The sequence below is a fragment of the Platichthys flesus genome, chromosome 4, assembly GCF_949316205.1.
Source record: "Platichthys flesus chromosome 4, fPlaFle2.1, whole genome shotgun sequence".
In the NCBI taxonomy this organism is placed as follows: domain Eukaryota; kingdom Metazoa; phylum Chordata; class Actinopteri; order Pleuronectiformes; family Pleuronectidae; genus Platichthys; species Platichthys flesus.
This window is the reverse complement of record NC_084948.1, coordinates 23,596,458-23,623,402: the sequence shown is the minus strand read 5'-3', so window position 1 is coordinate 23,623,402 and position 26,945 is coordinate 23,596,458. Positions and strand designations below refer to the sequence as shown.

At 43.4% G+C, this 26,945-nt stretch overlaps 1 protein-coding gene across 1 annotated transcript; it reads right to left on the bottom strand.

The window, feature by feature from the left end:
- Window positions 1-99: 99 nt before the first annotated feature.
- urb1 (URB1 ribosome biogenesis homolog) lies at window positions 100-14,869 on the bottom strand. Its single transcript, XM_062385437.1, has 39 exons — window positions 14,644-14,869; window positions 14,414-14,553; window positions 14,186-14,337; window positions 13,753-13,882; window positions 13,553-13,649; window positions 13,378-13,463; window positions 13,163-13,288; window positions 12,941-13,071; window positions 12,654-12,849; window positions 12,020-12,157; window positions 11,745-11,909; window positions 11,522-11,654; window positions 11,236-11,358; window positions 11,035-11,147; window positions 10,819-10,938; window positions 10,194-10,310; window positions 9,966-10,104; window positions 9,708-9,866; window positions 9,370-9,569; window positions 9,061-9,279; window positions 8,786-8,974; window positions 7,818-8,655; window positions 7,506-7,710; window positions 7,251-7,437; window positions 7,112-7,170; window positions 6,845-7,032; window positions 6,643-6,753; window positions 6,503-6,566; window positions 5,933-6,101; window positions 5,637-5,739; window positions 5,381-5,541; window positions 4,796-4,907; window positions 4,573-4,679; window positions 3,951-4,094; window positions 3,688-3,797; window positions 3,382-3,588; window positions 2,979-3,223; window positions 1,701-2,279; window positions 100-639 (listed from the first exon to the last, which is right to left on the bottom strand). Exons 1-39 carry the CDS (start codon window positions 14,768-14,770, stop codon window positions 461-463), a joined length of 6,768 nt encoding a protein of 2,255 aa, XP_062241421.1. The 5' UTR covers window positions 14,771-14,869; the 3' UTR covers window positions 100-460.
- Window positions 14,870-26,945: the final 12,076 nt, after the last annotated feature.

Here is a 26,945-nt window from a genome sequence, read left to right as displayed (position 1 = left end):
AGGTTTATGAACATAATTTCACAATGATGATGGTTATAATGCAGCTGTAGAGGTGGATGTCATGAACATTTGAGATTAAAGGGTTTGCAACTGCAAGAAAACTGTCTATTTTTTTAATTTCACTGAATATCTATACATTGCAATAAAGAACTATAATCCTGTGCCTTAAGCAGCAGCCTGTGTTCATGACTCATGTGATCCCTTTATTTTAAAAAGGACAATAAGAGCTATTCATTGTAATCAGCTTCACTATCTCCTTCTTTAATGTCCTCAACAACCTTTATGTACAGATCATAAACAATAGGTAACACAAGGACAATTTGTTAAAAACACATGTTTATCACATTTGTAAATCATCTGATAACAGAGGGTTTTACAAAAATCTTTCTTTACAGTAACAAAAAAAGGAAGAGTACACACATTATTTGAATTAGCCGTCTTTAAAAGAACGCAGTTGTGTTTATCTCCTCCAGCTGATGATGTCTTCACAGATGGCTCTGACGGCTGGTTGTGCTTGTTTGGATTCTTTCCCTCTCTTACACTTGGTCACCAAACTGACATGAGACAGGAAGAGCTCGGCTGAAGAGGCGCCGCTCCACAGCTCATGAATGTACAACGACAATAGATGCAGCCCTGCGTCTGGAGAGGAGAAGACAAGAGGCTTCATTTAGTTACCTGACAATAATTATACAGAAGTCAATATGCTGAGGGAGACGACAGTGTTATTATGAGTGTGTCATTATTGTGACAGAGATAAGGTGAATATATATATATATATATATTTGTTTTAGTTTGCATGAGTTAAATGGTTTAATAATCCCAAAACATGAAACAAGTCTCTATATTATTCCAATCAAGTCGACATTCTCACATGTATTAGTCAAATCAAGTTTCTCCTCCATTACTGATTCTTAGGCTTCTTCTACAGCTTTTGATGTGTCTTCATGATTTGTTCTTTGGCTTTTTCAATGATGCTTAATATTGCAAATGTGATGCACATGGCGTTTAATAATTTAGCTAATTTGTAGAAATTTGACCAAGCAAAATAAACTGATCTGAAAAATGTGTATACTTTGCAACTTGTATTGTCGTTCCCATTAAATACCATGTTTTTAACCAGTTTCACAGTCCACTGCTTAATTTGACAAAGTAAATAATAGCCAGCGTTCTGTAGCAGCGGTGATTGGGACTCGGAAGTGACGTTTTCGATCACAACAACAACAGCTTCACGACAACGTCAATGGCAAATTATGTTTCTGTTTGGTTTTGTGTACCGAGTCAAGCTGCACTTAAATAAACCAGTAAACAGCTCTTTGTGCAGCAGCTGTGGTGCAGCTTAAGGGTTTTGTTGGTCCTAAGTCGCCGCAGCTGAATTACTGCTGGACACCTTAACTGTTTTAGGAAGAAAGCTGTAACCAGCCTCACCACAGTCCAAGCAAACAGCCCGTTCCAAACAGACGTGTTTAGAAAAGGCATTTCCCTTGTTTAGTAGATCTAAGTATAGCCCAGCCTTCCCCTCAATTTTACCAAAAGTAACGCCCCCCTCAAGTTGAATTTTCAACACTGCTTTGTTAAAAAGTTGGGCAATTCTGCTCGGTACATCTCTGTGAACCCGAATGTCAACACAACACAGATCTTTTCGTTATATATAGTGGAAGTAATTTGGTAAACTGGTATAGTATTGTTTGGCAGGCTCTTACCACATCTAGCCGAATCTTGAGTGGCCTCTGGCCGGCAGGCGGAGACGACTGCCTGATGCAGATCTGGAAGGTGGCCCTGGGCCTCCAGTAAGCAAATCATAATGTTGGTAAATCGCTGGAAGGTTTCCACTCTTGCCAAATCGCTGGAGTCACAATGAGCTTCAAAGGCCCGGTGGTAGAGTCGCAGCAGGTCAGCTTTCAAGCCGGGATCGAGCAGCATGACATCTAAAATCTCCCTGTGTTTTATCAAAGCCGTTTCAACCCAGCGCAGGAAGCTCTTTGTTCTGTTCTCATCATACGTGGCCTCCACCAAGCACCTCAGGGACCACTTGGTGAGCAGGTGTGCAGCATCCCTGGCCAGCTGACTGGGATCCAGTTTGTCTCCTGGCTGAACCTGCTGCGGCTCAGAGGGAGGAAACACGGGCTCCCAGTGAAGGAGGATACTGCTGAGGCTGAGTCTACAAGCTGTCAGGGGACTCTCTCCCGGATCCTCAGTTTCAGCTTCTTCAGCCGGGGTCTCCTTCTGTGTGCGGGCCTGGGAAAAGGAGCCTTTACCCCTGGCCTTATCTCTCCCCATCCCTGAAGAGGAAGATGAACAAAAGTTTGGTTATTCCATCAAAGATAAGTGGAATGATTTAGAGCTCTAAATTCCCCAGATTGTAATGGAAAAAGTTTGGCGAGTAATGACGACAAATAACAGCGTGATACTTTTGAAGCTTAATTTCGATTTGTTCTCTCTGGGGTTAGCGAGGGAGCAGAAGCCCTGGAGCACTTAATGCTGGGTTACTGCAGGTTTCGACATATTAAATTTAAACCTTCAAGGATATAATGAATTAAATTTAAGACGCATATCAAGTACGACAAATACGAAAGAATATCGGAGTCCCGGGATTACTCAGTTTTTCCTGTAATTGAAGATAAGGTGACATATCCTGGTAGAGAATAGGCAATTTCTTTCCCATGGACTTTACTGTCTTTTCTCATGAATGTTTGAAATATTATTCAGACCTGTGTGCTCATAGGTTCTGATTCAGATGATAAAATTTGACTTTTGAAGGACCCCGGACTAGAGCTGGTGTTGTCGCAGTATGATCTTGAGGAAGGCAAACCTTAATAACATGGGCTTGGCTTTATTACAGGCCATAATATATGACTCATTGTGGGAATTAAGGTGAGCTTTTTGGTAATCATTTCTGTTTCCATTCAGTGCTTACAGTACTTTGTCTACCCCTTGTATGGAAAGACAACCATGATGGCTTCTGGGTTTAAACCACTCACCCAGCAATGCCTTCACTTTGTGCTTTTCAGACAGGACTTGTATTTGAGAAGAGAGTTCCTTGTTGCCGGACAGCGAGGCCCAGCAGAGGAGCAGGGTCAGAACCTCGGCACAGGAGAGAGGCTGCGGGAGCATGGAGAGTCGCTCGGCCTCTTTGTTGACATTGAGAGCTGTCCCTCGATGCTTCAGTATGGAGCACAGGGTCTCCAGATACTTGCTGAGCTCAGCAGCCTTCAGACCCCCCAACCTGACAGCAGGAGGTCAATCATACACTCACATCCTCGACCAAGAGACAACATTTACTATGTGTAACGTCAACGTCTGATAACAACTGCCTGAAAATGAAACTTAAATAACATTTATGGTACTTTTAAATGTCCCTGACAGTTTGGGGGGGGGCTTTACCTGAGATGTCTGCTGACGGCCAACGTCGCACACAGGAATTCACAGACGAAGGGTAGAGGGAGACACTTCACTGAGCTCGGAGGTTTCCCCTCTGCAGACACAGAGGTTTCAGCTGCATCCACACGCTTCTCCTTCTGCCCCAGGTTTGTAAACCACAGCACGTGGAGCAGATCTACGACGGCACTGAGCAGACGCAAGTCTCGATTCCTGAGGGGAACGATGATGATAACAGACTTGATGCAGAGATTATGAAGAGATTATGGTAATAATACGAATGATAGTGTCAAAAAGACGACGGGACCTTACCTTTTTTCCACCAACTGTGTCATCCAGGTCAGGAGTCCACAGCTTTTGGTGAGGTTATAAGCTGCTTTGTTAACACGGGCGGCCTGGCACAGCACCCTGATAACCTGGGCCTAATGGAGATTCATGCAAAATAAAAACACATTTAATTGTTTTCCTTATGATGTGTATTTCATAGTGTCAAGCACCTTCCCCTCATTTGTTTTCCTGCTTGATTTCTCAATAGTGTGTGTATTTTGGATCATTGTGAGTCCCTCAGTGCATACCTGTGACTGCTCATCACACAGGGGACTGCTGCTGAAGCCTAAAATGCTCCTGAAGATGCCTTGTTGCTCGCACAGTTCGTAGCAGTTTCCATCGCTTATCCCTTCCTCCAGCACGCTCAGGATCCACTCGCGTTCCATCTTGTGCTAGGGGACAAAAAAAAAAACAAGACGGAAATCTAACCCCCCTTTCACAGAATCAGATAAGATCAGTCTGAGCTGAGCAAACAAACCGATGAAGGCTGAAAGTTGTTGATGCACTGAGGGTTTGTTTTCACAGTCCTTCATTTGTTCAGGGTCAAATTCATCCATCCTGATGCTAAGGCCTTAGTGCTGCATTTCTTGTTGTGGCTTTGGAGCATAGCAGTTTCTGTATCTGGGAGTTGTCATGCTGCCTGGTGACAACCTGAGCTACAACGTACTGAAACTGGTAGTCTTTTAGTAGGAGGCCTCATTGAGCTGGTTTTCCTTTGTTACTTTTTACTTTGGTTTTCCTTGGTCCTGTTTTGTGAAGAATCATAAAGAATTTCTTCTGAATCTTTTATTCTTACACTCCTCATTCCCTGGACTTCACAGAACAAGAAAAATAAAGAATAAACGTTATTTTGGGAGTTTTCTACATTACCTCTAAGTCGCAACCATAGAATAGCTTGAAGAACTCTGGGACTCTTCTGAAGTCCAAACTCTGATGGGACAGGAGGAATCGGTTTAAAACCATGTACATGTGGTCCTCTGGGAAAACAGAAACACAAAGGAAAAGTCAGCAGTGGCAGGATATTTAAAAAACATTCTTAAATATCAGGAGTCAAAGGACACAGGGACAAGCTCAAGTTCTCATGGATACACACCAGGTTTCAGCATCTGCTGAGCTCCTTTAGAGACGTATGTGGTCATGACGAAGGGAAGTCTTTGATTTGGATTATGAATCCCGTTCTTCACCGTGTCCATCAAGTACAGAAGCTGTTTGACCAAAAACAAACCGTGTCAACAATTCTGGAGGCAACTTCTCTCACATACACCTCATCCGTCCTGAGAGAGGTGTGAATTCACCACATACACAATGAGGATGCAGTCACTGCAACACTTCAGTCTGTCCTGAGAGAGGGATCCCACACATCTGTCTCTCTCTGAGGCTTCTATGTTGTTTACCTCTATTGTAAGGGTTAATTTTCTTCAAAGGAGTATGCTCTGCTCTCCCCTCTCTCTCTCTCTCTCCTTCTCACACAAACACTGACCCAGGTTCTTGGCTAACAAATGACGTATATGTGTATTTGCATGTAGAGCAGGGAAATCAGATCCGATCACAAGATTCTAATATCAGGCGTGGACACACGTACTTAGTGCTGTCCACTTGTATTTGAATCTCTCAGGACAGATGTTGAGATCACTAATGAAAGGGGCCTTATTCACACCCCACCTCCCTGTGACTTTACCTGTCCCTTCTCCCTGAACCGAGCGCCCTCCAGGTGTTGGTAGAAGCAGCTCAGAACGTGGTACGCTGCTGCTCGCACCTTCGGGTCGTAGCTACTCAGACACATTACTGTAAATCCCAGAGCATGGCTGGAAACAAACTTGAGGCAGTCAACCACACATTCTGTCAGAGAGAAGATAAAGAATACAACCTTTAATGATCTACACTGATGATGATGATGATGATGAGTAATGACAACAGAGGTAAAATATCCTCACCTGGCTGAAGTATGGTACTGAAGAGAGGCAGAAGAAAACAGGGATCATACACGTTCCCAAGGTCCTTCACTGGGTTGTTGTTGGTCAGCAGCTCACTGCCTTCCTGTAAGGAAGGAAAAACAAGCCTTTGATCAAATCATCCCAATAACAAAACCACTGTCTCACTTACTACTAATGGTATTTCACCAAACAGAAAAACTACTTTTCAAAACATGTCGATAATTTGGTATATCAAAATACAGTAAGTCCTTCTACAGATATGGGGCAGGAAAGTAAATAGGAATTAAGATATCAACCTGTAGGATGAGTCTTCGCCGCTGTGGAAATTGTGCGATACTCTGGAGCATCCCTTCAGGTTTCAGCAGAGCCAGCAGGTCGTCGGAGCTCGCCTGCTTCCACAGAGACGCTCCCAGACTCGTCCTGGTCTTGTGATGCTCCACAGCTGCTGCGCCCCACAGGAAGGACCTGCAGCCGAAAACTCAGGGTGAGTGTTTGCATTAAACAAGCGCACTTGTTGAGCATGTGCAGAGATATAGACTGTATAAAAAGATCACTGGCACAACAGCTCCACAAGGGAAGTCGGATCATTTGATCGCCCCCTGGTGGCTGGCTGCAGTATAGGTCATACTCCCCATGTCAGCAGATGGGACACAACACAAAAGGTTTGTTTTTAGTTATTTGATGCGATAAAAATGTGGTGAAACGTCATAATCGACTTGTGATTGGTCAAACAAATGTATTCGGAGGACCTCGATACCGCAGCTTCACCCACTACACAGACAAGTAGTGGGTGACAAGTGGAGACCCGTCGCCCATTGTTATCTAAGGTCTATGATGCAACATTAAAAAGAATGAACATGACTTACTGAAACTTCAGCAGACTGACTTGGTTTCTTTCGTATTCCTGAAGAAGCAGTAACAGCTTCTGATCTGCACCAACAAAACAAAATGTGAGAAACAACAACAACCACAACGACCGTGAAAGTCTTTAGATTTCCTGTTTTACCTGAAGTATTCAGCGTGGCTCCATATGCTCCCAGTAATAACACAAAGTGACTGCTGTTACAGACTGTTGGACATTTCCTCACCAGACAGAGAAGAAGAGACACTAACGCTTCTGAAATCACAACAAAATGAACATGTGTATAATCAGCGGTGTAGGACGAGAGCTTCATGTTTGTAACTTAGTCTATTTTTATGTACGGTACCTTTGGCTTGACCTTTGCTGGGCTCTTCGTCCGAGTCGAGCATGGTGGGCAGGAAGAGAGAATGGCTGCTGGTCATCATGTGAAGGGTCGACAAAGGTATCAGATCCTTCTGGACTTCACTGTCGCCATACATCACTTTCAACAGGCCGCTCAAAGTGTCCAGGAAGTGATGATCTCTGTACCGATATCTAGGGAGGAAGAATATTTCTGATAAACTTTTGAGCAATTTTTATCAAATAGAGAAACAGATTCCGACAGAAATCTTACTTCAGTCCATTCTTGACAAAACTGTTCCATTCAGCTGCAGTGATGTCTTCGGCTGAAGTCTGCGTGAAGAAGACTCATTAATGAAATGCATGAAATGATGCCAGAAAATGAAGAGCATGTGGGAGGAGAGTTCACCCACTAGGAGTCTCTGCAGCCGCTCCAGGATGCTCTGTTCCTGCTCTGACGGAGAAGCAGCCTGATCTTTACAGTGACTATAAGAGCCGGTGAGACACTTGACGGCAGCAGTTGTGACAGACTTCCTCCAGGTTTCTAGTTCTTCTGGGAAATCGGCCAGTTTCTCGGTGATAACGTCTACAAGCTGCCATCTGGGAGAGAAAACAGTTAATAACTCGTGACAGTGATAATTGACTTTATATTAAGAGCTAAATATTACCTTTCAAAACTGTCCACTTTCTGAAGAGCATTGGGAAGGTCTTTGATCAAATCCCTGATGTCCTGGGTGTTTGCAGAGAGTTTGATCAAACTGGCGAGAGCTTGAACAAACTTGGCTCCAGAATCTTCTGTCAGGCTTCCCAGAATGCACTGGGTCAACTTGGGGAGCAGTTCTTTCTTTAGGGAATTTAAAACTTCTTTTTGCACTATAAAAACACATAATGGACATATTTTAACTAATGAACAAGATAACAGCGACTAAACCCTTTTAATTTATGCTTCAAGACAATGGAGAACTTGATTTAGTACAAACCATCTTTGGGTCTGGCCGGGTCCTCCCTACTTGCCACCTGTAAGTAGGTACTGATCAGTGGAAGGAATGTTTCTGTCTGGTCTGAGAGCTGCTTCATGTTTGCAGGCTCTAAGCACCACACCTCAAAGCAGAGGCGGTGGGTGGAGGAGTTCTGCAGCAGCAGAGCGCTGATGGCCTGAGTGTCTGAGGCCGGCTGCTGGAGACAGTGCAGCAGCACGTCAGTGTGGATGAGGCGGGCACTGCCGGGCTCGCTGGACACAGCCTGATGCAGGAACTCTTCCAGCGCAGGACTGGAGCAGGACAACAGCAGCGTGCTCAGGCCGTGCAGGTGCGCCTGTGTCAGAAAGATGCTGTGGTCCTGGGTGGTGTTGGATTTACTCTCTGTGAGGATCTGCAGTGCTGCATTACCGTAGACACTCAGCTTGGCTGGTGTGCCCTTAGTGCCGGGAGAGATGAGGCTCTCCTGAGGGAGGAGCAGCAGCTTGTACACCACCTCCCTCAGATTCGAAGGGTCCATGTAGCTGTGCAGAGACAGGAGGGCATGAAAACTTCGGGACTGTTTCTTGGCAGCCTGAGAGCCCTTCTCAGTTAACTCCTTGAGAACAGATCTCTCTACCGCCCCCATGTAGTTGTGTAGGAGCTCCAGTTGACTCAGGTCACGAAGAACGGGGGCGCTGGTCTTCAGCAGGGCCAGAGTGTTATCGGTCAGATGAGCACACAGATGCTTCAGTCGGACAGGGTTCAGAGTGTTTGGAGGCAAAGCAGAAGACTCCAGAGCCAGAAACCACTGCTCCAAACACGGTTGCTTGAAGATCGAGCCAAGAACCGAAACAAGCATCTAAAAAGGAAAGGAGGCCATATTAGATATACTTAATCTAAAAATAGAAATGAATGTAATGATATTTGTCATGGTGTCAGCAGAACTGATTTCACATAAAGTCAAGAACAAAAGCTGAACTTTGTCTAACCTGCTCTTTATTGGCTTCTACTGCGGGGGACTGGTTGAGTTCCAGGAAAAGCTCTGATCCTTCTTGGAGGTTCTCCGCTGCTGCTGGCTCCATTTCCATGTTCTCCTCAAAGCCTTGGAGCTTCATCACCAAACCCTGGAGTTGTCCCATCACGGTCGTCAAAAGGGCAGCGCCCGTGTCTTTGGAGAACTGCGGCGAAGAAACACGATGTGCTGTGGATATTTTTAAACTTGGAAATGCATTGAAAAGCGACCTCGTCTTGTGCTCTCTCTTACCGTGCCAAAGTTTTCCACTGTTGATTTGATGTAGAGTAGGATCTGCTTGATTGCTACTTGGAACTCATCCATCGACATGAGGGCTACAGTTTCTTCCATGTTCTTCCTGAAGGTTTCTTCAAGCAGGGTGCTCGGTCCCTGGCTATACGCAGCTTTCATTAGTGCAGTGTATGAACTGGAAGTGGCCGATTCCTCTGAAAGGCCTTCAGAAGACTTGAACTGCAAAGGAAGAGAGAAATATAGTTTTTCTACTAAAAGAAATTACATCCCTCCTTCAGTTAAACTGTCTTGGTGTTACTAAAAACTGACCAGGTCCTCCTGGCTCTGTTGTGGCAGCCACTTGGAGTAATACTGATGAAGGTCTATGACGGCACGATGAGGAGAAGCCGACGGGTTGGAGGCTACGAGCTCTTTGTCATACTGCAGCAGAGCCAGGCAGAGGGGCAGCGGCTCTCGCTGACAGTGCAGCACGTCAGTGAGCACAGCGGACAGGTACTCATGCACAACACCTGAGGAAAGAAAGGATGTAAAAGAAAATGAAGGTGTGCATTAACACAAAACTCATCTTTTACCATTTCTGCTACAAAACAAATTGCTCCACTTTTCCCCTTTCAATTCACAGCCATTTGTCCAAATCTATGGTTTACCTTTGTTTTCTGGCAGTTTGTTCCGGGCCTCCAGGGCAGCAGGTACCACCACACTGAAGGGGAAGGTTTGAATAATGAGGTCTTCACTCAGAGACGGCCCAAACTCCTCCATCTCACCGTCATTTCCCTCCATAATGACATCAAGCATGTCCAGGACATCTACAAAACATGTATACATAACATCAAACACGTTCCAGAAACGAAGCTTATTGTTAGAGGAAAATCTGCTTTGATTAGAGTTCATATTTAAATGCTCACCATCGATGTGAGAGATGGGGATACTGGCAGCGTCCCCCTCCTGGTTACTCAGGTTAGCCTGCAGGTAAGCTGCCTCCTGCACCAGACTGGCAACCTTATCTGTGTAAGTGTAGGAGCTGCACACAAGTTTCACCAGCACCTAGAGAAAGAGACCAGGAGTTTAGGATCAATCATAACTACGGTGTTATGATACAACATTTCATATTTTGTTGATTTAAACAAACTCACCCTCTCCAAGAACAGGATGACAGTCTCTTGGTGCTTTGGCTCGACTCTGGTCAGCTGATCGAGCCAGAGATTGAGCTCAGTCCAGTTGTACTCGAACACGCCACTGTCCTTCAGCACCTGAATACGAGGCAGGAAATACAGAACAGCTGTTCATGATCCCTGAAGCTGTGATTCAGCAATACTGTCGGGAAGAGTCTGGCAAAGTCAAGTGTGAAACTTGGACAGTTAAATATTAACAGAGATAAAATGTCCTAAGCTGCTCTCACTTTATCATCCTTAGAAATATGCAGTTTCACAGCAGTTATATTTTGCTTCAGGACAAAGTTATTTTCTTAAATGTATGGACTGAACAATCTTCCAGAGTAGCATAGGAATGGCTCACATGTTCTCTAGAAACTATTCTGTTAATATTTAATAATAAATACCTCAAACTCTGGTGATTCATTTAAAAAGGGTATTTTAGTTCTTGCTACTCTCTCATTTTGAGATAAATTCCACTCTAAATTGGGTTAAATATTAATAATCAAGTCAAGTTGGTAAATTTGATGTGAAGTTAAAAGTAAAATTTGGCGACTTTTGTGCAAACTGAGAGCAAATGACGATACGAAGGGGAAATGTTTCTCACTTTGAGAACCAGCATGCGTGTGGAGGTCTTCAGGTGGCTGCTGCTGCTGCTGACAAACATCTGGAGAAGCAGATACAGCACCGACTTCTCTGCAGACGGAGACTCAGTATCTGCAGCGTCCTGAAAAACAAACAAACATGCAGATCACATTATAAACAACACTGATTACAAAGCAAACATTCTAAACAACAATAAATTATATAAAAAGGACTTCACCTGTATCCGGAACCAGGAGAACTTGCTCGCAGGGAGATCAAGGGCCAACTGCAGTATCTGATACTGCAGCACTGGAGGGACTTCTTGTCTCATTCCTTTCTCTGACACGATGCCTAGAGGGGTAAGGACAATCATTTAGATTTGATCGCTAAAGATCATGACAATATTTAAAGTTTCATCCTCTCAAAACTATAACGTCACCTTTAAAGAGCTTGCTGAAGTCAAATTTGCACTGGTTGACCAGATGTGGCACCACTCTCTGGTAAAGACAAATGACCTGAAGGATCAGAGCCTTGAGCATGATGACCTCAGCTGTCTCCGCAACTGCAACATAAAATACACAAGTCCGTCAAATTCCTTTGTTTAACAAGATTGGATTGGATTTGGATTCAATTTTATTGTCATTACACAGAGTACAGTTACAGAGGCAACGAAATGGAAGACTCATGGCAATAAACAATATTCATGCACTGATCATGTTATTTACCAGGTTCTTCCTTTTTATTATCCGTCTTTTCAGAGCTTCCTTCTGTTTTGGTCTTTTTGTCTTCGCCCTCCGTCTTTTCCTTCTTGCTGAGCGACTGCCACTTTGCAACGATGCTCGTCATATCAGGCAAAATCTGGAGCAGAGAACAAAAACAGTGAGGTGTTGAATGCAACATCATTACTATTTGTTGTGTGTTTAATGGCGGCACTTTCCCCGAGCTTACCTTGCTGAGAGTCTCCCTGTACTGTTCCACCAAGTCCACCATCATGTCAGCAGTGTAAACATCAGAGCTGTGCACCTCCAACAGGTACTCGATGTTCTTACTGGCTCTTTTCAAGAAGAAGTTCGTCATGGACAGAGTTGTGAGCTGCACTCCTGTGTTGTTGAACTGTCGGATACAAGAGGGAAACACATCCAGGTTACTATACATTTAAAAAAGTTTTCGATCCATTGTTGACTGTATTAAAGGATTCATTTGATGAGGGCTCAGTCACTTACACTCAGGCCCTGTGTGAAGAAGGCCTTGTTGCAGACGGGAGGAAGAGAGACCACCATCATCATGGAGAGGAGGCGAGGGAGAGGGAAGACCTCAGAGCTTTGAAAGACTGCAGAGAGCTCCGGTTGGGCCTGGTAGATCTGACAGGAAAATGAAAAGAGGAGCATTCCTGTCTTTTTCAAAATGAGCCAACACGGTATTTGCTAACACAGATGTCTCAAGATAAATAATAGAATCACACAGTTGAGCACATTTACTCAAGGCCAGGCCCACGAAACTCCATCTACTCAATCAAGCCATAAAGCTACGGCCACACTACGTGGATTAACACATCGGTCGTAATAGCAGGTTTGTACCATATTTGTTGACATGCAACAGCTGGAAAATCCAAACACACCCCAATTAAAGCACAATTAAGTCTGCTAAATCAGTGCCCAGAATACACCAGCTTATTTTCATAAAAAAATTATTCTCTGTGAAATCTGTAAAAGAAGGTGGAGAAAGAAATCCTGGGTTGACGCCAAAATGTAAAAGGTTCTTTCATGGCTCATGTCCAATGCTTTCACCAAGTTTTTTTGAAAATCCATTCAAGTCGTTTTTGTGTAATCCTGCAGACCAAAGTCCTTAAAAAATTACCTTTTTCAGGAGCCTGACATTGTCCTGCCAAGCACTTTTGAGACGGGGTGCGTATGAATACTGAGTTTCCTTGAAGTATCTGGCCAGAATATCAGGACTGGCTTTGAGTATGTTCACCACCAGCTCGGCCACCAGTTCATCTTCGGTCGCCTGCTTCAGCCCGACCAGGAACTGAAGTAACACGATGTTACCAGCTCTGGAAAGAAAGAGAAAGAGAAAATCCAGCATCAGCATGAGGAGTTTTCAGAGGAGGATGAGGTAAACCCAACATCCTACAGTTCACCTACCTGCCAGCGGTGCCGAAGCTGGCATCATGAAAGGTGATGCCATGTTTACGAGAGCAACACACGTCAACGAGGAAACTGTGAGCCAGATCCCGGATGACAGATTTCCCAGCATGCTCTGAGTTCTCCACCACCTTCAAAAAGTAAATTAAAATGTGTCCCACAAGTTAAAATTTGACAGAGCCTTCATTTAAATGAACTCAAAAACATAAGCAAACATCTTACTTTGGTATCATCAGTGGTCGCATCAACAATCCCGTTCCACTTATACAGAGAAGCGATGTTCGCCAAAACAGCGGCGGTGAAAAAACGCACTTTCTGTGTTTTACTCAACATCTTGTTCTGTAAAACCTGCAGAATGAGAAACAACAATAAATATAACCATCACATCTGTAGCTACTAGAGTTGTAAATGTAGAGATTGTGCTGCTGAACACTTACTCTGGTCTTCAGTGTGGACAGGATCAGATCCACGAGAGACATCCTGTCCTCCTTCAGACCCGTACTCATGATCTCTGGCAGGAGCTCTGACACAGCAAATTAGAAAATCATCAGCGCACTGGAGGTTTGATTGTTAGTCGTGTTGATTCCAAATCAATATCTCAATCATAATTACCTTTGACCTCTAATATCTGTCCAACTGTCACATTATCTCCAGACACCAGAAAAGAGAGAACAAACTGGATGTAAGCCATGCGGACATCAGGTCTTCCCTAGAAATGAACAGAGAAAAGTCTGCGTATGAACATCTCTGGCGTGTGTAGCCACAGAGAAATAAAGAACCGCACAACTGTGATACAAAAACAATGACTGCACCTTCTTGTCCCGTCTCTTTGCCAGTCCAGATAGAGCTTTGCTGATGTGAATGTGACTGAAGACTTCTCTGGCGGCTTCTGGGCCTTGAGACACCAGGGCGGACAGGAGGCCGAGGCAGTGACGGACAAACCTGTGCACAGGGGACACAACACAACATCAGCTGGACAGTAAAATACCTGTAGGCCAAGGGGACATGGGCCCCCGGGTGAAATGTGATTGGCCCCTGAAGTGAGCCTGTCAATGAATTTAGAAAAGATATTCAATGCTCAAGTCTAAATAGCTAATAGTAGAAAAGGAATGATTTTAAAATGCACCTGACTGAATCAGGAGTTGTGCATGGATCTTGGACATTTAATTGGCCCCTCAGTGTAAATTGTGGCCCCCTCAACAGTTCCTAGATCCGCCCCTGCTGTACGGATGTCTTCAAACCGACCTGTGATTCGCTGAGTGCAGAGATCCCTGCACAAGCTTTATGTGGCTGGAAACTGTCTTTTTCACGATGGCGCTGCCGACCATGTTGAAGTGGGACAGGTCGCTGGCTGTCCTCAGCAGGATCATCTCCAGACTCTCGAAGATCAGCATCAACTGGACACAACCACAGGATCAGACATTCATTTCAAAACACTCAGGCAGTCTCACACTCAGTAGCACTTCAGTTTACCTCCGCCTCCTCGTGCTTCTCTCCCTCCAGCAGCTTGAATATCTCTGCACACTCCATGGAGATCTTAATGTACCCTTCCACCACATCGTACAGGTCTGAGGACGGCAGCCTCTTGGCGATGGAGATGAACGTCTCCAGTCCTGCAGGAGATGGACACATGGAGGTAGAAGCATGCATGAAGGAGAGATGGGGCTCGAACGCATAAAAACACCATGTTTACATCCACTCACCCTTCTTAGCGGTGGTAGCTTCCTTCAGCATGGCTTTAAACACAGTTCCGTTAAATTCCGGGACTTTCTCCTTCTTAGCCGGAGGGTTCGACTCCGGAGAGTCTTCACTTTGGCGCTTTAGACCCATTTTTACCAGGTAGGGAAACAAAATGAAGGTTTTATATTTTATCTTCACTCATCTGCCTCGAAACTTCTGTCAGAATGACCCACGTTGCGGTGTAAACAGACAGCTGCGCGACGGAAATGTCGTCCGGGCGGAAACTTGTATCTGCTGAACTTCGGTTCCGTATTCTTTATTGTCCCATTCCCCTTACAGTTTTTCTCCATTGCTTTGGCTCATTTCACGAAACAGAAATGACATTCTCAAAACAACCCGTGCAAACCTCCAAACCACTGGGCACTTGTTCACAACAGATTGGAATATCTCATTCCTTTAATCAAATTGCAATTGTATTAGCACATCCTTGCAATGACAAGTACAATTTCCAACAGCTTGCACAAATTTCAAATGATTTAGCACACCTTTGCAAACGGTTAGGTACAATTGCCTTCATTTAGCCCAATTACCAATTGAATATATATTGCTGGTCAAAACTGACTGTCGCTTCTCAGTCAAGTGGTCGTTCTCTGCAGAACATGTTGGCATAATTTCATTGTGTACATCATCACCTGCACAATAGTTCACTCCACTGTCAAAATCGTACAGGCACATAATACCATGAAAAACATCATGGTATATACTGTAATAAAGATATCTTTGACCATTGGCTAAATTTTCAGGTGCAACAATTTCCATGGCAGTATGAGTTCAATAAACATATTTTATGTGAATCCTTGAATAAATCTTTTTTCAGTTTGATACACATAATATTCTGGAAAGAAAACATCTACTGTAACCATTCAGTGACCATTCAAGGACTGAGCCAAGATTGAAATGTGCACATGAGGGATATTTCTATGGTCCACTGCCATACTGACAAAACATCTAAACATTTTGACCTGTAGTGTTTAAACAGTGCCAAAGGGACTTTTCATTTTGGGGGCACTGACTATTTGTATGAGAAAAGGATTTAGTTTTGACTGATGAGTTGTCTGTTTTGGGAGAGATATGACCTTTTGCAGGTGTGCTATGGAGATTTGCTGAACCATCTATGTTATTTTGGCAAATGTATTTAAAGCTTTGAGAATGTCCTGCTTTTTCTGAGAGATGAGCCACAGCAATCAAGAAGGAAATTATCATTTTGGGGCACTGACTATTTATATGAGAAAATGATTTGGTTTTGAAACTTGAGTTAACTGTTTTGGGTGAGATATGACCTTTTGAAGGTGATCTATGTAGTTGTGCTGAACCACATGGGCTATTTTGCCAATTGCACTTAGAGCTCTGAGAATGTCCTTTCTGTTTCGTGAAATGAGCCAAAGCAATGGAGAAAAACTGTGAGTAAAACCTGTGCTTCCTGCTCCATCAATAAATAAAGATTCTGAAAGTCATTATAATGAGAAACTAAGTTCAATGCACCTTTCTTTTAATATTCATCCTACAATATATAATTGAACATATCATCAATTACTGATGCTAAGAAAAGATCAAATGATTCTTTCTTCATCCCACTATGAGGACATTTAGTACATAGTCAAAAAATATACATAAATAAGTAAACAAGCTATATAAGAGCAAGGGAGTATACAATAGAAATATAATGGAAATTATATATACAATTGAAACAGAATTTATACAGTGCAATGCATTGCACATTGCCATTCATAGCCATTGAATTACACAGATAGGAGTGAGTATTAGATGGATAATAAATATTGTAAGACAAATCATAGAGACTCCATCTTTCCTTTCAAAACGTTCTAATTGGAGGCACCTCCCTGTGGAGAGACGGCTGCACAGCACCTGGTCCAGTTCATTTTTTTTTAATGAAATCCAGGAGTAAATCATCAAGTCACTTTTTGAGGAGAACTGCAGAGGCCTTACCTGCAAAAAACAAGAACAATTTAATAAATAAGCAAAAGCCCAGTTCCCATCATCTCTCAGTAGCCTTTGGGAAAAGGAGCTAAGTTGGAATCTTTCGTCTGAGGAAACACAAACTGACAGATCAGACTTTTCAACTTCTTTCACTGACTTCACCCGAGGCCGCCAGATCATGAGCGAAACAACACTGTATAATAACTATCACTCATTCACTCGTTATTAATATTTGAAAACATTGTATTTCTTTATGGTCTTCACTCTCCAACACGCCTTGTTTTGGTTGCAGTCACATGCAGCATAATCACTTTTTGCCGAGACCATGCAGACATAGCTGTGGCTGAGCTTTGTAGCCTATTTGAAGAGTGTGTGGTTGTGAACCAATGTGGAGCCTCAGTTATTCTTTCAACATACTTTCACAGACACTGCCTGGACGTATCTCAAAGCTGATGTTTAACTGATAAGAACCCTGAAATATAAAACCTATTTCTGTCAAGCCGTGGTCGCCTCTGTATTCCAGTCTTGCTTTGAGAACGCAATTATATATTTGTTAGATGGTTATGATGAGGGATCAGATGAAGCAGTTATTGTGGTGACTGCCCTTAAAACCTCTACTAGTGGGTTTGCACTATTGTGTCCAAATGACACAGAAAGACACACAACGTTGATGATTCAGTGCAGTGGATGTGGTGTCAAGTTCTCCACACAAAGGAAAAGGCAGCTTAGATTAGAATACGCAGTGTGTGTTCCTTAAAAATATAAAGTTACTTGACTCAATTTGGTTGTCGTTTAATCACATGGCCACCAGGGGTCCCTTTTGCTTAGGTTGAGAGTGGACTTGCAGGTCGACTCTCACACAACAGATTAAATCCAACAAGAGGCTCAATGAATCAAACACAGATCTGCTCAGCGTCACATTGTAAAACTGTGTAATTATTGCGTGAAGCTTCCAGATTCACTTGAAATATAATTATAACCCAGTGAGGTCGGGCCTGCAGGTCGTCTGCTATTGTCTGGGATGTAACTTGTTGGGATCCTGGTGATTTGATTACAGCTCACTGCTGCGCCTGCTATGAAAAAAACATCAGGCTGTGGTGCAGGAACTGCCGAACTCTGCTTTAAAGGTATCTTTAGAACAAATGGGACAAATTCAATTCGATTTTAATTGTAAAGCGACAAATCATAATATACATTATCTCAATGTGCTTTAAATAGAAGGTCGAGACAATATGTTTTCAGTTTTCTTTTCACATTTACAACAAATAATAGCAGGATGCATTAAAGAAAAGGACAAAATAAATACAATTCAAACAAACGGATTCATACAAACAGTGTTGGAAGTTGCAGTGATCACTTGGAAGACCCAGATAAACAGGACAAAACAGAAAGAGCATAAAGAAGTAAATAAAAACAAAAATAACATTCATCAAGAAAAACCCTGGAACATGATGAGACGTCATAGTTCAAATAGGGTTCCATGAGTTTGTAGAATTGGTTTGTTTTCATATTCAATGTACATGTAAGGAAGCACGTCTGTAAAATACACAGTTCACTATCTGTGATATGACAGGGCAGACAAAATAAAACTTAACTGTAACTTGATAATCGTTTTCTAGGATTTAATTACAAAGATCCATGAGTCTTTTCCTCGAGATGTGTTTCAAACAGACAGGAACCCATTTAGTTTGGAAAAGTTGTGACAGTGTTATTCACAACTTTTCTTCAGGTTTCACAGATTAGAAAATGAAATTGTGACCTCGCTTCTTCTTCTTGTTCAGATGCGACGTTTGATTGTCGGCTGGTTCTCAGCTACTGAGCCTGAGAGGCATGAAACAACAGATTGAAGAGTTATCTTTAATCACAGTGGAGGGCAGTAAAAACTGTGATGGATAATATAAAAAGAAATCAAATAAAAAAATACATATCATGCTGGAGCTGAAATCAGTCATGCGGAGCTACAATAAGACCAGTGATCCCCTTGACAGTCCAACCTGATGGAATCTCTAATTTAGATTCTCTCATCACAGCTAAGATTTAAAATGACAGCTTGTTTCAGTATTGGTGCAAACACAACCCCTTGAATTTAGATGATGCAACTTCTAGATATTATTCAGCATGTTTTGCTGGTGTCTTAACTTTACAACTGCAAAAGCTGCTAAATGCTAAATAATAAAACTAAACCCCTCACTCATTTACTTTTAGGTTGCACGGAATTTATCTTAATCACCTTATAAGAAAGGGTCTGGATCCATTTGTTGTTTTTCATTTTGGGGAATTCTTTGGTTCCTGCAGCCCTATCACAAACGTTGGGGGTGAGGGGGGGTGGTGGGGGGGGGGGGGGGGGGGGGGGGGGGGGGGGTGAGGAGCCTTCCTCCTTCATCTGAGGTCGAACTGACCTTGTTTTGTCAAGAGGTTCCTCCTTGAGTTCCATCCATTATCCATTATCCATTCAGTTCATCCTTTCATAGTCATGGGAGTGGGTGGGTAGGTAGTGGGGAGGGGGGGCAGGAGCTGACATTGGGTGAGAGACTGGGGAGGGGGGGGGACACACCCTTGACAGGACACCAGCTAATCACAGGGGCAACATTTTTCTCCAATTAACCATGTCTTTGGAAGCCGGGTATACATGAAGGAAACACACGCAGGCCCAGGGAGAACAGGCAAACTGGGATTTGAACCAGGAACCTTCTCGCTGTGGGGCAGTAGCGCTAAATGCCAACCGCCATGTGACCATATTTCATGGACATGTGACGTTCACTGTCGATTATTGGAGTATTTGGTTAGAGCACCGATGTAAGGTGTCTGTGCCATATCGTAGTGTTTTGCTTCAGAGGACTCAGACGCTCAGAAGATATTTGTCTGTGCTGCAGAACCTGTGAATTGGAACCTTAATGCACGAGAGAGAGAAACCTGAGGTGCGGCCTCTTTCCGACCTGCATGATGCTGCCGTGCTCCTGCAGTGGGACCAGGCCCCAGCCGGTGGAGAGAGGAAGCAGGAGTGGCACAGCTCTGCAAAAGCCTTTTCTGTTCCATAAATGCCATGTTTATTTTGGAAGTTCTGCCCTGATGTGCTCTACTTCCTCAAACACCATCTCGCTGAAGACGAAAATGTTTGGTGCACAAAGCCCGTGACAGCTCTGTCAGGGATGATCAGGCCTTTTATAGCCCTGGGAAGCAGGAGCCGGATGCTGAGCAGTTCAAAGAGGTCTGAGCCACGTGGAGCTGTGCAGGCAGAGTGATCATGTCAGCAGAAGGCTGAACTTCTTCCCTTTCTTTGCTGTGGAAAAGAAAAAAAAAAAGTTATTTACGACATTGGTTCCTTTTCATGCCACAATGTGCTACACCGCTCAGCTCTGATGTACGATGGAAAAACCTTCTCAGCAGCACGGCAATTGAGTAAAGTATAATTTCTCTGAACACATGAATATGGATATATTTTTTACTATTAGTTATTATGTTTTAAGCTTTAATGCGACGCTTCAGAGGTTTCCATTTCTATTTCGCGTAAAACACACACTTAAAGATTACACCCTGTGCGCTTTCTTCTTGGTGCAACGGTAAATCACAAGGCTATGGACTATACTTATGTTGACTTCTTCCAGTAAGATGCCAGCCTGGATGTGGATGGAGATGCTGGGTGGTTTCCAGCGAGCTCTGTTCCACAGCTGAAGCCAGTTTGCCGAGCCTTTTTTCACCACAGTGCACCAGAGGCCCTCCTTTGAGGTCGCCGTGCTTCCGTTGCACGCCGCTCCGAGCTGCTCGGGCCCTTTTAAACAATAACGCCACGGCCCGGCGCTGTCGAGAGATCAAAGATCACCCCACGCCTAACAAACAGCTCGACACTTGGCCTATCAGAAGACATCTGGGAGCGGTTGGCTGCAGCTGTTGGTGCATGTCCACACCCCTCAAACAATCATGACTCCGGGGGCCAGATGTGGAGCCCATCTCACGTAAGGGACAGATGTTTCTTGCTCCTCGGAGCCTCTCACCACAAGAAGACGGAGGATGCTTTCTGAAGTCCTATTAAATTTAGACTGTTTGTGCTGCACCCGGATTGGGTTTGGTGTCGTGGGATGTGCCACCGGCTTGTGGGTTGTCACTATTCAGCAAAGCTAATTGAAAACAGTGCCGCTTCCAGAACTGCTTATGGAAAACAGTACTCATCTTTTTTTGTTTTTGCCCCAGAATGGGTGAGTGAGAAACCACTAAACATCACCTAGTCTGACCCGACTGATGCTATCGAGGCTGAGAGGTTGTTTCTTTCTCATCTCGTACATAATGAGCACTCATATTGCAGCTCTAGGAATATTCTGCCAAAATCGGATTCCTGCTAAAGTAGTTTTATGTTCACCACAGGGCACAGCCGCGACATCTCATAACCTCCCAGTGACAAGTCTCAGCTGCTCCCCGGGGGTTTCGTCTGGGAGATTGTTTTGTGCGAAAGGAATACAGAGAAAAGTGACAAAGCCACAGCAGAACAATGCTCCTATTGGACGGTTTAATGTGAAGCACTGCATCTTATGAAGTGATATATCCTATTATCTGTGCTGTTTATCCTCTGGAGGCCCACGGGGGAGCTGGAGCCAATCCCAGCTGACGTTTGGCAAGAGGCTGAGTAAACACTGGAGAGGTCACCAGTCCATCGCAGAGACAGAGAGACAAACAACCATACACACCTTCAAATTAAGAGTCTCCAATCAACCTAACCCCATCCTGCATGTCCTCGGACTGTGGGAGGAAACCGGTTTACCCAGAGAACCCACAGCAAACACAAGGAGAAGATGCAAACTCCAGTTTTAAAAAGTGCTACAACCACCACAACATGATTTCAATGCAGAATCTTTCAGAATATGTCACTATCCTGTCACATATTCTCTACTATGAGCCCATTTAGAGGTTTCTTTAAATATAATCTAATTAATTTTTCTTTAAATTTCATTTTAAGCTGCTCTTATGCTACTTAAAAATGTGTTCTTTCATATGAATTACACTTTTAACATGTTTTTATTTTGATCATTATTGTATGTAAAGCACTTTGAGCTGCTTTTCTAGTATAAAATTACCTGTATTCATCTAAAGCACAAACATAAACAGCTTGCACAATGATGAAACTGCATTATTCTATCTGACATAATAAAAGCAAACAACAACATAGACGACATGCATGCAGGTGCAGGAGGGCAGAATTGCAATAGCAAGATAGAGGGAGATGCCAGCAGACAGTGAGGGAGGTTCATCACAGAGACAATGTGCTTAAAGAGATGAAAACTGATCAACCATTTGTTCACATGAATAAAATGAAATCGGTTTTCCAACAGGTGATGCTGTACATCGAGTGTAGTGGAATAATTCAATCCCCTCTCTCACTCTCTTGAATGAAAGGTGCTCTTGTTCTTGTGTTGCCGGAAAATGGTTTGAGCAGAGGAGCCGGGACGTAAAACCATTTATAATCTTGTGCTTAAATCAAACATCTGCGTTCATAATCATGTTTCTCAAACACAGCAACTTTTATTACCCGCTAATGTTCGATTATCAGCCAATCCGATCACTGCGCCTCCATTCATCATGTCTCTGTCCCACTCAGTCACACAGTGAGGAGCACGGGCCATGAGTGCTGGTGGCTTTGTGTCCGTGTCCAGCCTCGTACCCGTGGACATGTAAAGTTAATGATACATAGACATGAAGAAACTCACAGAGTGATTGCCGGACTGACATATTAATGCACTGGATGTGATTCTAATAGCAGACCCGAGGTTGTCTGGAGAGAGTCTTCCGCTACCGCCGGCTCCCTGCGGTGATTAGAAAAACACTGATATTACACCCTGTTATTCTTTCCCTCCGCTGTCTCTGCCTGGTCCCTCTCTCTGCACACCATTAAAACAACATCTTTGGCCCGGGCTCGCCGTGCACGACATCGGAAGCAATGTTTAGAGGGGTACCCTCACTGTGACCCCCCCGTCCTCCCACTGTTCTCATGAATGAAATGGTTTAGTTCCCTGCATCAAAGGGAGTTCTTCTGTTTATACTGGCTTTTACTTTGTGTGTATCTCTTCCTCAGCTTTTCCCCTGCAGTGCGAACCTGCAGCCGTCTCAGAAGCCTCGCAGGCCCCCGACAACATCAGTGCACTTGTCTTGCATTTGTCTTTAAGTCTGGAAGTAGATGATTGCGGAAGTGTTATGCTTGCCACTACTTGTGTCATCTCTCTGACATAAGTCTGTCCTGCAGCTGCCTGGTGGTCCTCAAAGAGACGTAAAGTGAAGCCATGCCTGCACGCAAAGGCCTTTAAATGTTGCCGGACAAACACCTGTCAGAAGAGGTCACTGAATCTTGGCCTCATTACCTGTGAGATCCTCTCCTCTTAAGACAGTAGATCATTGTAGAGCTGTGATAGAGGGTACATGAGGAGAGTTCAGCTGCTGTCCCTGTGCATCCGTCAGTAGATGTGGAGCAGCAGCTCTTAATGTCAGTGATATATCTCTGTGGGCACATGATGTTTTAATTATCAATGAATCTAATTTATTTTAGGGCCACAAGGAAAATTTCTGAACGTGAGTCATTCTTTCTCAATTACTTTAGAAAAGTTTTTTTTCTTTCCACCTTAATTGAAATGTCCTGATGTATGAGGTTAAAATGTCCTGAAGACAAATGTCAAGATAATAATCGTTTTCATGGTAAACTAACATATAGCTTCCATTTTCTTTGATGATATTTAATTAAAAAATAATAGAAAAGAAAATACCTGGCTCCACATCTTGTGTGTAACATTTTCCATATGAAAGCATATACCGCTTTAAGAACCACCAGCCAGCCTTTATTTTTATTACTTACTTTAATGGCGATGGATGTTAATACAGTATGTGGGTCTGCACTGTGGTAGCAAGGCTGGGAAGCTGGTCTGGGATTCAACTAAGTGTTTCTTGGCAGGTTCTTTGGGCAGAACCAACCAGGAACAGACCACACAGGAGACTCAGAGGATCGTGTCCCCCTCAAGGAGATGGAGGAAGCTGGTTGGGATAAAAAAGAGGTTTCCACCAACGTCAAAAAACTCTGAAGTGGATTAATAGAAAAGACAAATCTGTGTGATAACATGGCAGATACGTTTTTTGATTCCTTTTCTTGATCTCTTGAAAAAATTGGGCAATATGTTTTATTTTATTTATCTTTCCTCATTGAGTATCTCTTCATTGACGTGCATTGAACGATTGAATATATTCATTGATAAAAAACTGCATTGCACACATGACACAGTGAAAACATCCGGGAGGATAAAAACAAAACCAAAAGCCCAGAGGCTCATTTCCTCTAGAATAACACTTAAAACACCACAAGATAGAAAACAAAACAAGACAGCAAAAGACAACACAGCAGCGTATAAATAGCAGAGGGTGGGTTAGCTATAACAGTATTATATTTCTTTGGTCGTATACAAGTTAAACCAAAAAATTATTTAAATATACTTCTGGATACTTTGTAACCACTTCTAAAAACTTCTTTGACTGGACTCAGTGGAAGTTGTGGTCAGATTACATTCACTGTACTGCTTCACTGTGGAGAAATGTATTTTGGAGCATTAGGCCATTGAATTGAAAAGATGCGACATTTGCCAAGCGACCACTTGTTAAAGGTTCAGTGTGTAGAATTTAGTGACATCTAGTGGTGAAGTTGCATGTTGCAGCTGAACAACCCTCACCTCACCCTCCCCTACCAGACATGACAGAGAACCTGTGGAAACCTTCAGCTGTCATAATAACTCAAAAGGTGTTTAGTTTGTCCAGTCTGGGCTACTGTAAAAAACATGTTGGCCTCCATAGAGAGGACCAACTAAGTGCATCTTTAGTTCATACTTCACGTAGACACTCCACACTTTGAGTCTTTGAACTCCATATGCTGCTTTTAAGTTATCATATGTATAATAGAAAAAAAAAAAAAGGCCCCAGTATACGACCCTGTGGGACTAAAAGGGTCCCACTCCTGTCTATAACGCCTCGTGAAAGAGGTCAACGCTGAGATTCAGAGTTAATCAAGTGTTTGCTGAGCGTCAAGTTTTGCACCAGCTTTCATATGATTTGGAAAACGTGGTGTTTGACTTTACTGACATGCAGAAGCCACGGGCCCCCCCCCCCCCCCCCCCCCCCCCCCGCTGCCCCAATCATCTGGAGCTTCCCCCGCCCAACTTTGATCTCACTATTACTGTATCCCCGACGACAGCCTCGCCATTTGTTAATTATTTGGCAGCAGGCGTTGGCTCTCGGTTCCTGAGCCGATGAGTCACAGAGCAGGAGAGAGAAAGACGCTGCAGGAAGAGGATCTGAGTTCAGAAACCTCAGGGAACTATCAAAGGCTGGGAGGAGGATGTGGTTATTTACTTCATCTGACATTATAAAATAATTTCTTTCGCCATTAAAATGATTACACTGTTATATTATCTGTAATTTCTGATGTGCGACTGTGCCTGGGTATTTTTGGTTGTGGGCTCGGCAGCTGGTTTACAGAGTGCTACTGATTATAGTGCTTGTGCAAACCGAAGCACATGTGGCCCGGTATCATAGCAGCTCGCTGAAGAACATCTGTGCATGACTAACTCTGAAACATGACATACTGATGTCGGATCTTCCCATGGGCCGTTTATACATTAGATTTACTTGCCCTCACCTTTATCCTCCACTCCTCCCATTGAGTGTGCTCTGGGGCTCTGTGGCGTTGCTCTTTAGCTTTGTTCCTAAACTCCTGACAAGCATTTATCATGTTCCCTGGGACCGGCTTGTTTTACACAACAGGCCGCGTTGCATGCAATCGCGGCTTTTTCACTCTGATGATTTAAAGTCGCGGGTCATAACTGACCAGCTGTCCGGACTTCAGAAAAATGGCTGTTACATGGTCACAGCTGCGTGTTATTGCCCTTTCATGTCACACTATTCCTGAGATTCTCACAGGATAAATACAAGATTCCTGCAGCCAACAGCTGAGCCAACGTTAAGGACAGGCCTTTGGAGCTCGGAGCCTCCTCTCCCCCCCCCCCCCCCCCCCGAGGACAAACACAACAGAGACATCGAAGACCATGGAGAAGATTTTTATAGTATTTATCAAACACTTTAGTATCGTTAAAAATCACTCAAAATCCCTGCCTGATGTTCTCAAGCATTTAGATGAATATTAATGCTCAGTATATATTTATGTTTGAATTTGCAATGCTCTCTGATGGAGTAAAACTACCCTGATTTAATTATCAAAGATAATCGGAGGCGTATTTTCTTTACAATTCTTTGTGAAGTCTTTTATGAAACTACTGCATTGTAAATTTAAGGATTTCACCCACGGGACAAATTCAGAGTTCAGAAAACCTTGGGGATGATTTCAGTTCCTTCAGGCCAACACGTTTCAAATGGCCTCTGTTACTTTCCCTAATCAGTGCTGATGAGGGATTAGCTCTGTTACTTTATTGTCTATAAAGATGCATGTTTCCAGCTGCACTTCAGATCTTCTCCTTGATTCCTGCCAGTGTTTCTGCTAATAGCTGAATGATGGTGACTACAGTGCTTTCTTCTTTGACTTTCCACCTGGAAGTTAAACCATGGATGAAATGCCCCGTATATAAAGCTATTCAATTTTGTCTTTTTATTCATCATAAAACATTTAGTGATTATCAACATCTTTAATATGCATGGTCATGAGGCGGCTGTGGCTCAGAGGGTCCAGCAGATATTAAAAAACAAGTTCTTAGGCAAACATTTTTTCTGAATTGCAATCCTATGAAATAATAACGGTATCATAGTGTTTTCCATGTGCCTTTGATTCATTTTCTTTCTCGAATTTTCAGTAACATAAATAAAAGATGGGTGGACAATGTGTAGATCTATATTTTTGGCTTTGTGCTCCTCCTTCATGAAGCTGTTCTGTGTTTGTGTCTCCATAAGGAACTGTTTACCCTCCATAACTATTCAGCCCTGTTTCTTGTTATGTAAATGTTTGCTCGTGAGCACGACCATATGGATCATGTGACCCTTATTGGACAGCGTGTTGGTGATTCCATCCACCACCCCCACCCCCCCCCCATAAAAAAAATTACATAACTGGCAAATCCACATTCTTTGCACATGTGTGTCTATTTCAGGCCGCAACTGCAGCAAGAAGCAAATAAATTCCATCGATATCTTCCACGAGGAAACTGCTCTTGGATCGTCAAGGCAGCGGCATTGCTCAAAGGAACCTTGGCAACCTCTGGTTCATATGGAGCATAATGAGACTGACACTTCTTTTGGCCACTGTGTGCATCGGGGCTGTTTTCCCACATGGACCTGATTTAAGGAGGTTAACTACATTCTC

Coding starts and splice junctions, on each gene's coding strand:
- urb1 (XM_062385437.1), bottom strand. CDS start 14,770: ATGGGTCTAAAGCGCCAAAGTGAAGACTCTCCGGAGTCGAACCCTCCG. Junction 9,570..9,707: donor CAAACTGCCAGAAAACAAAG/GTAAACCATAGA, acceptor TTCTTTCCTCAG/GTGTTGTGCATGAGTACCTG. Junction 7,033..7,111: donor TTTGTCAAGAATGGACTGAA/GTAAGATTTCTG, acceptor CTTCCTCCCTAG/ATATCGGTACAGAGATCATC.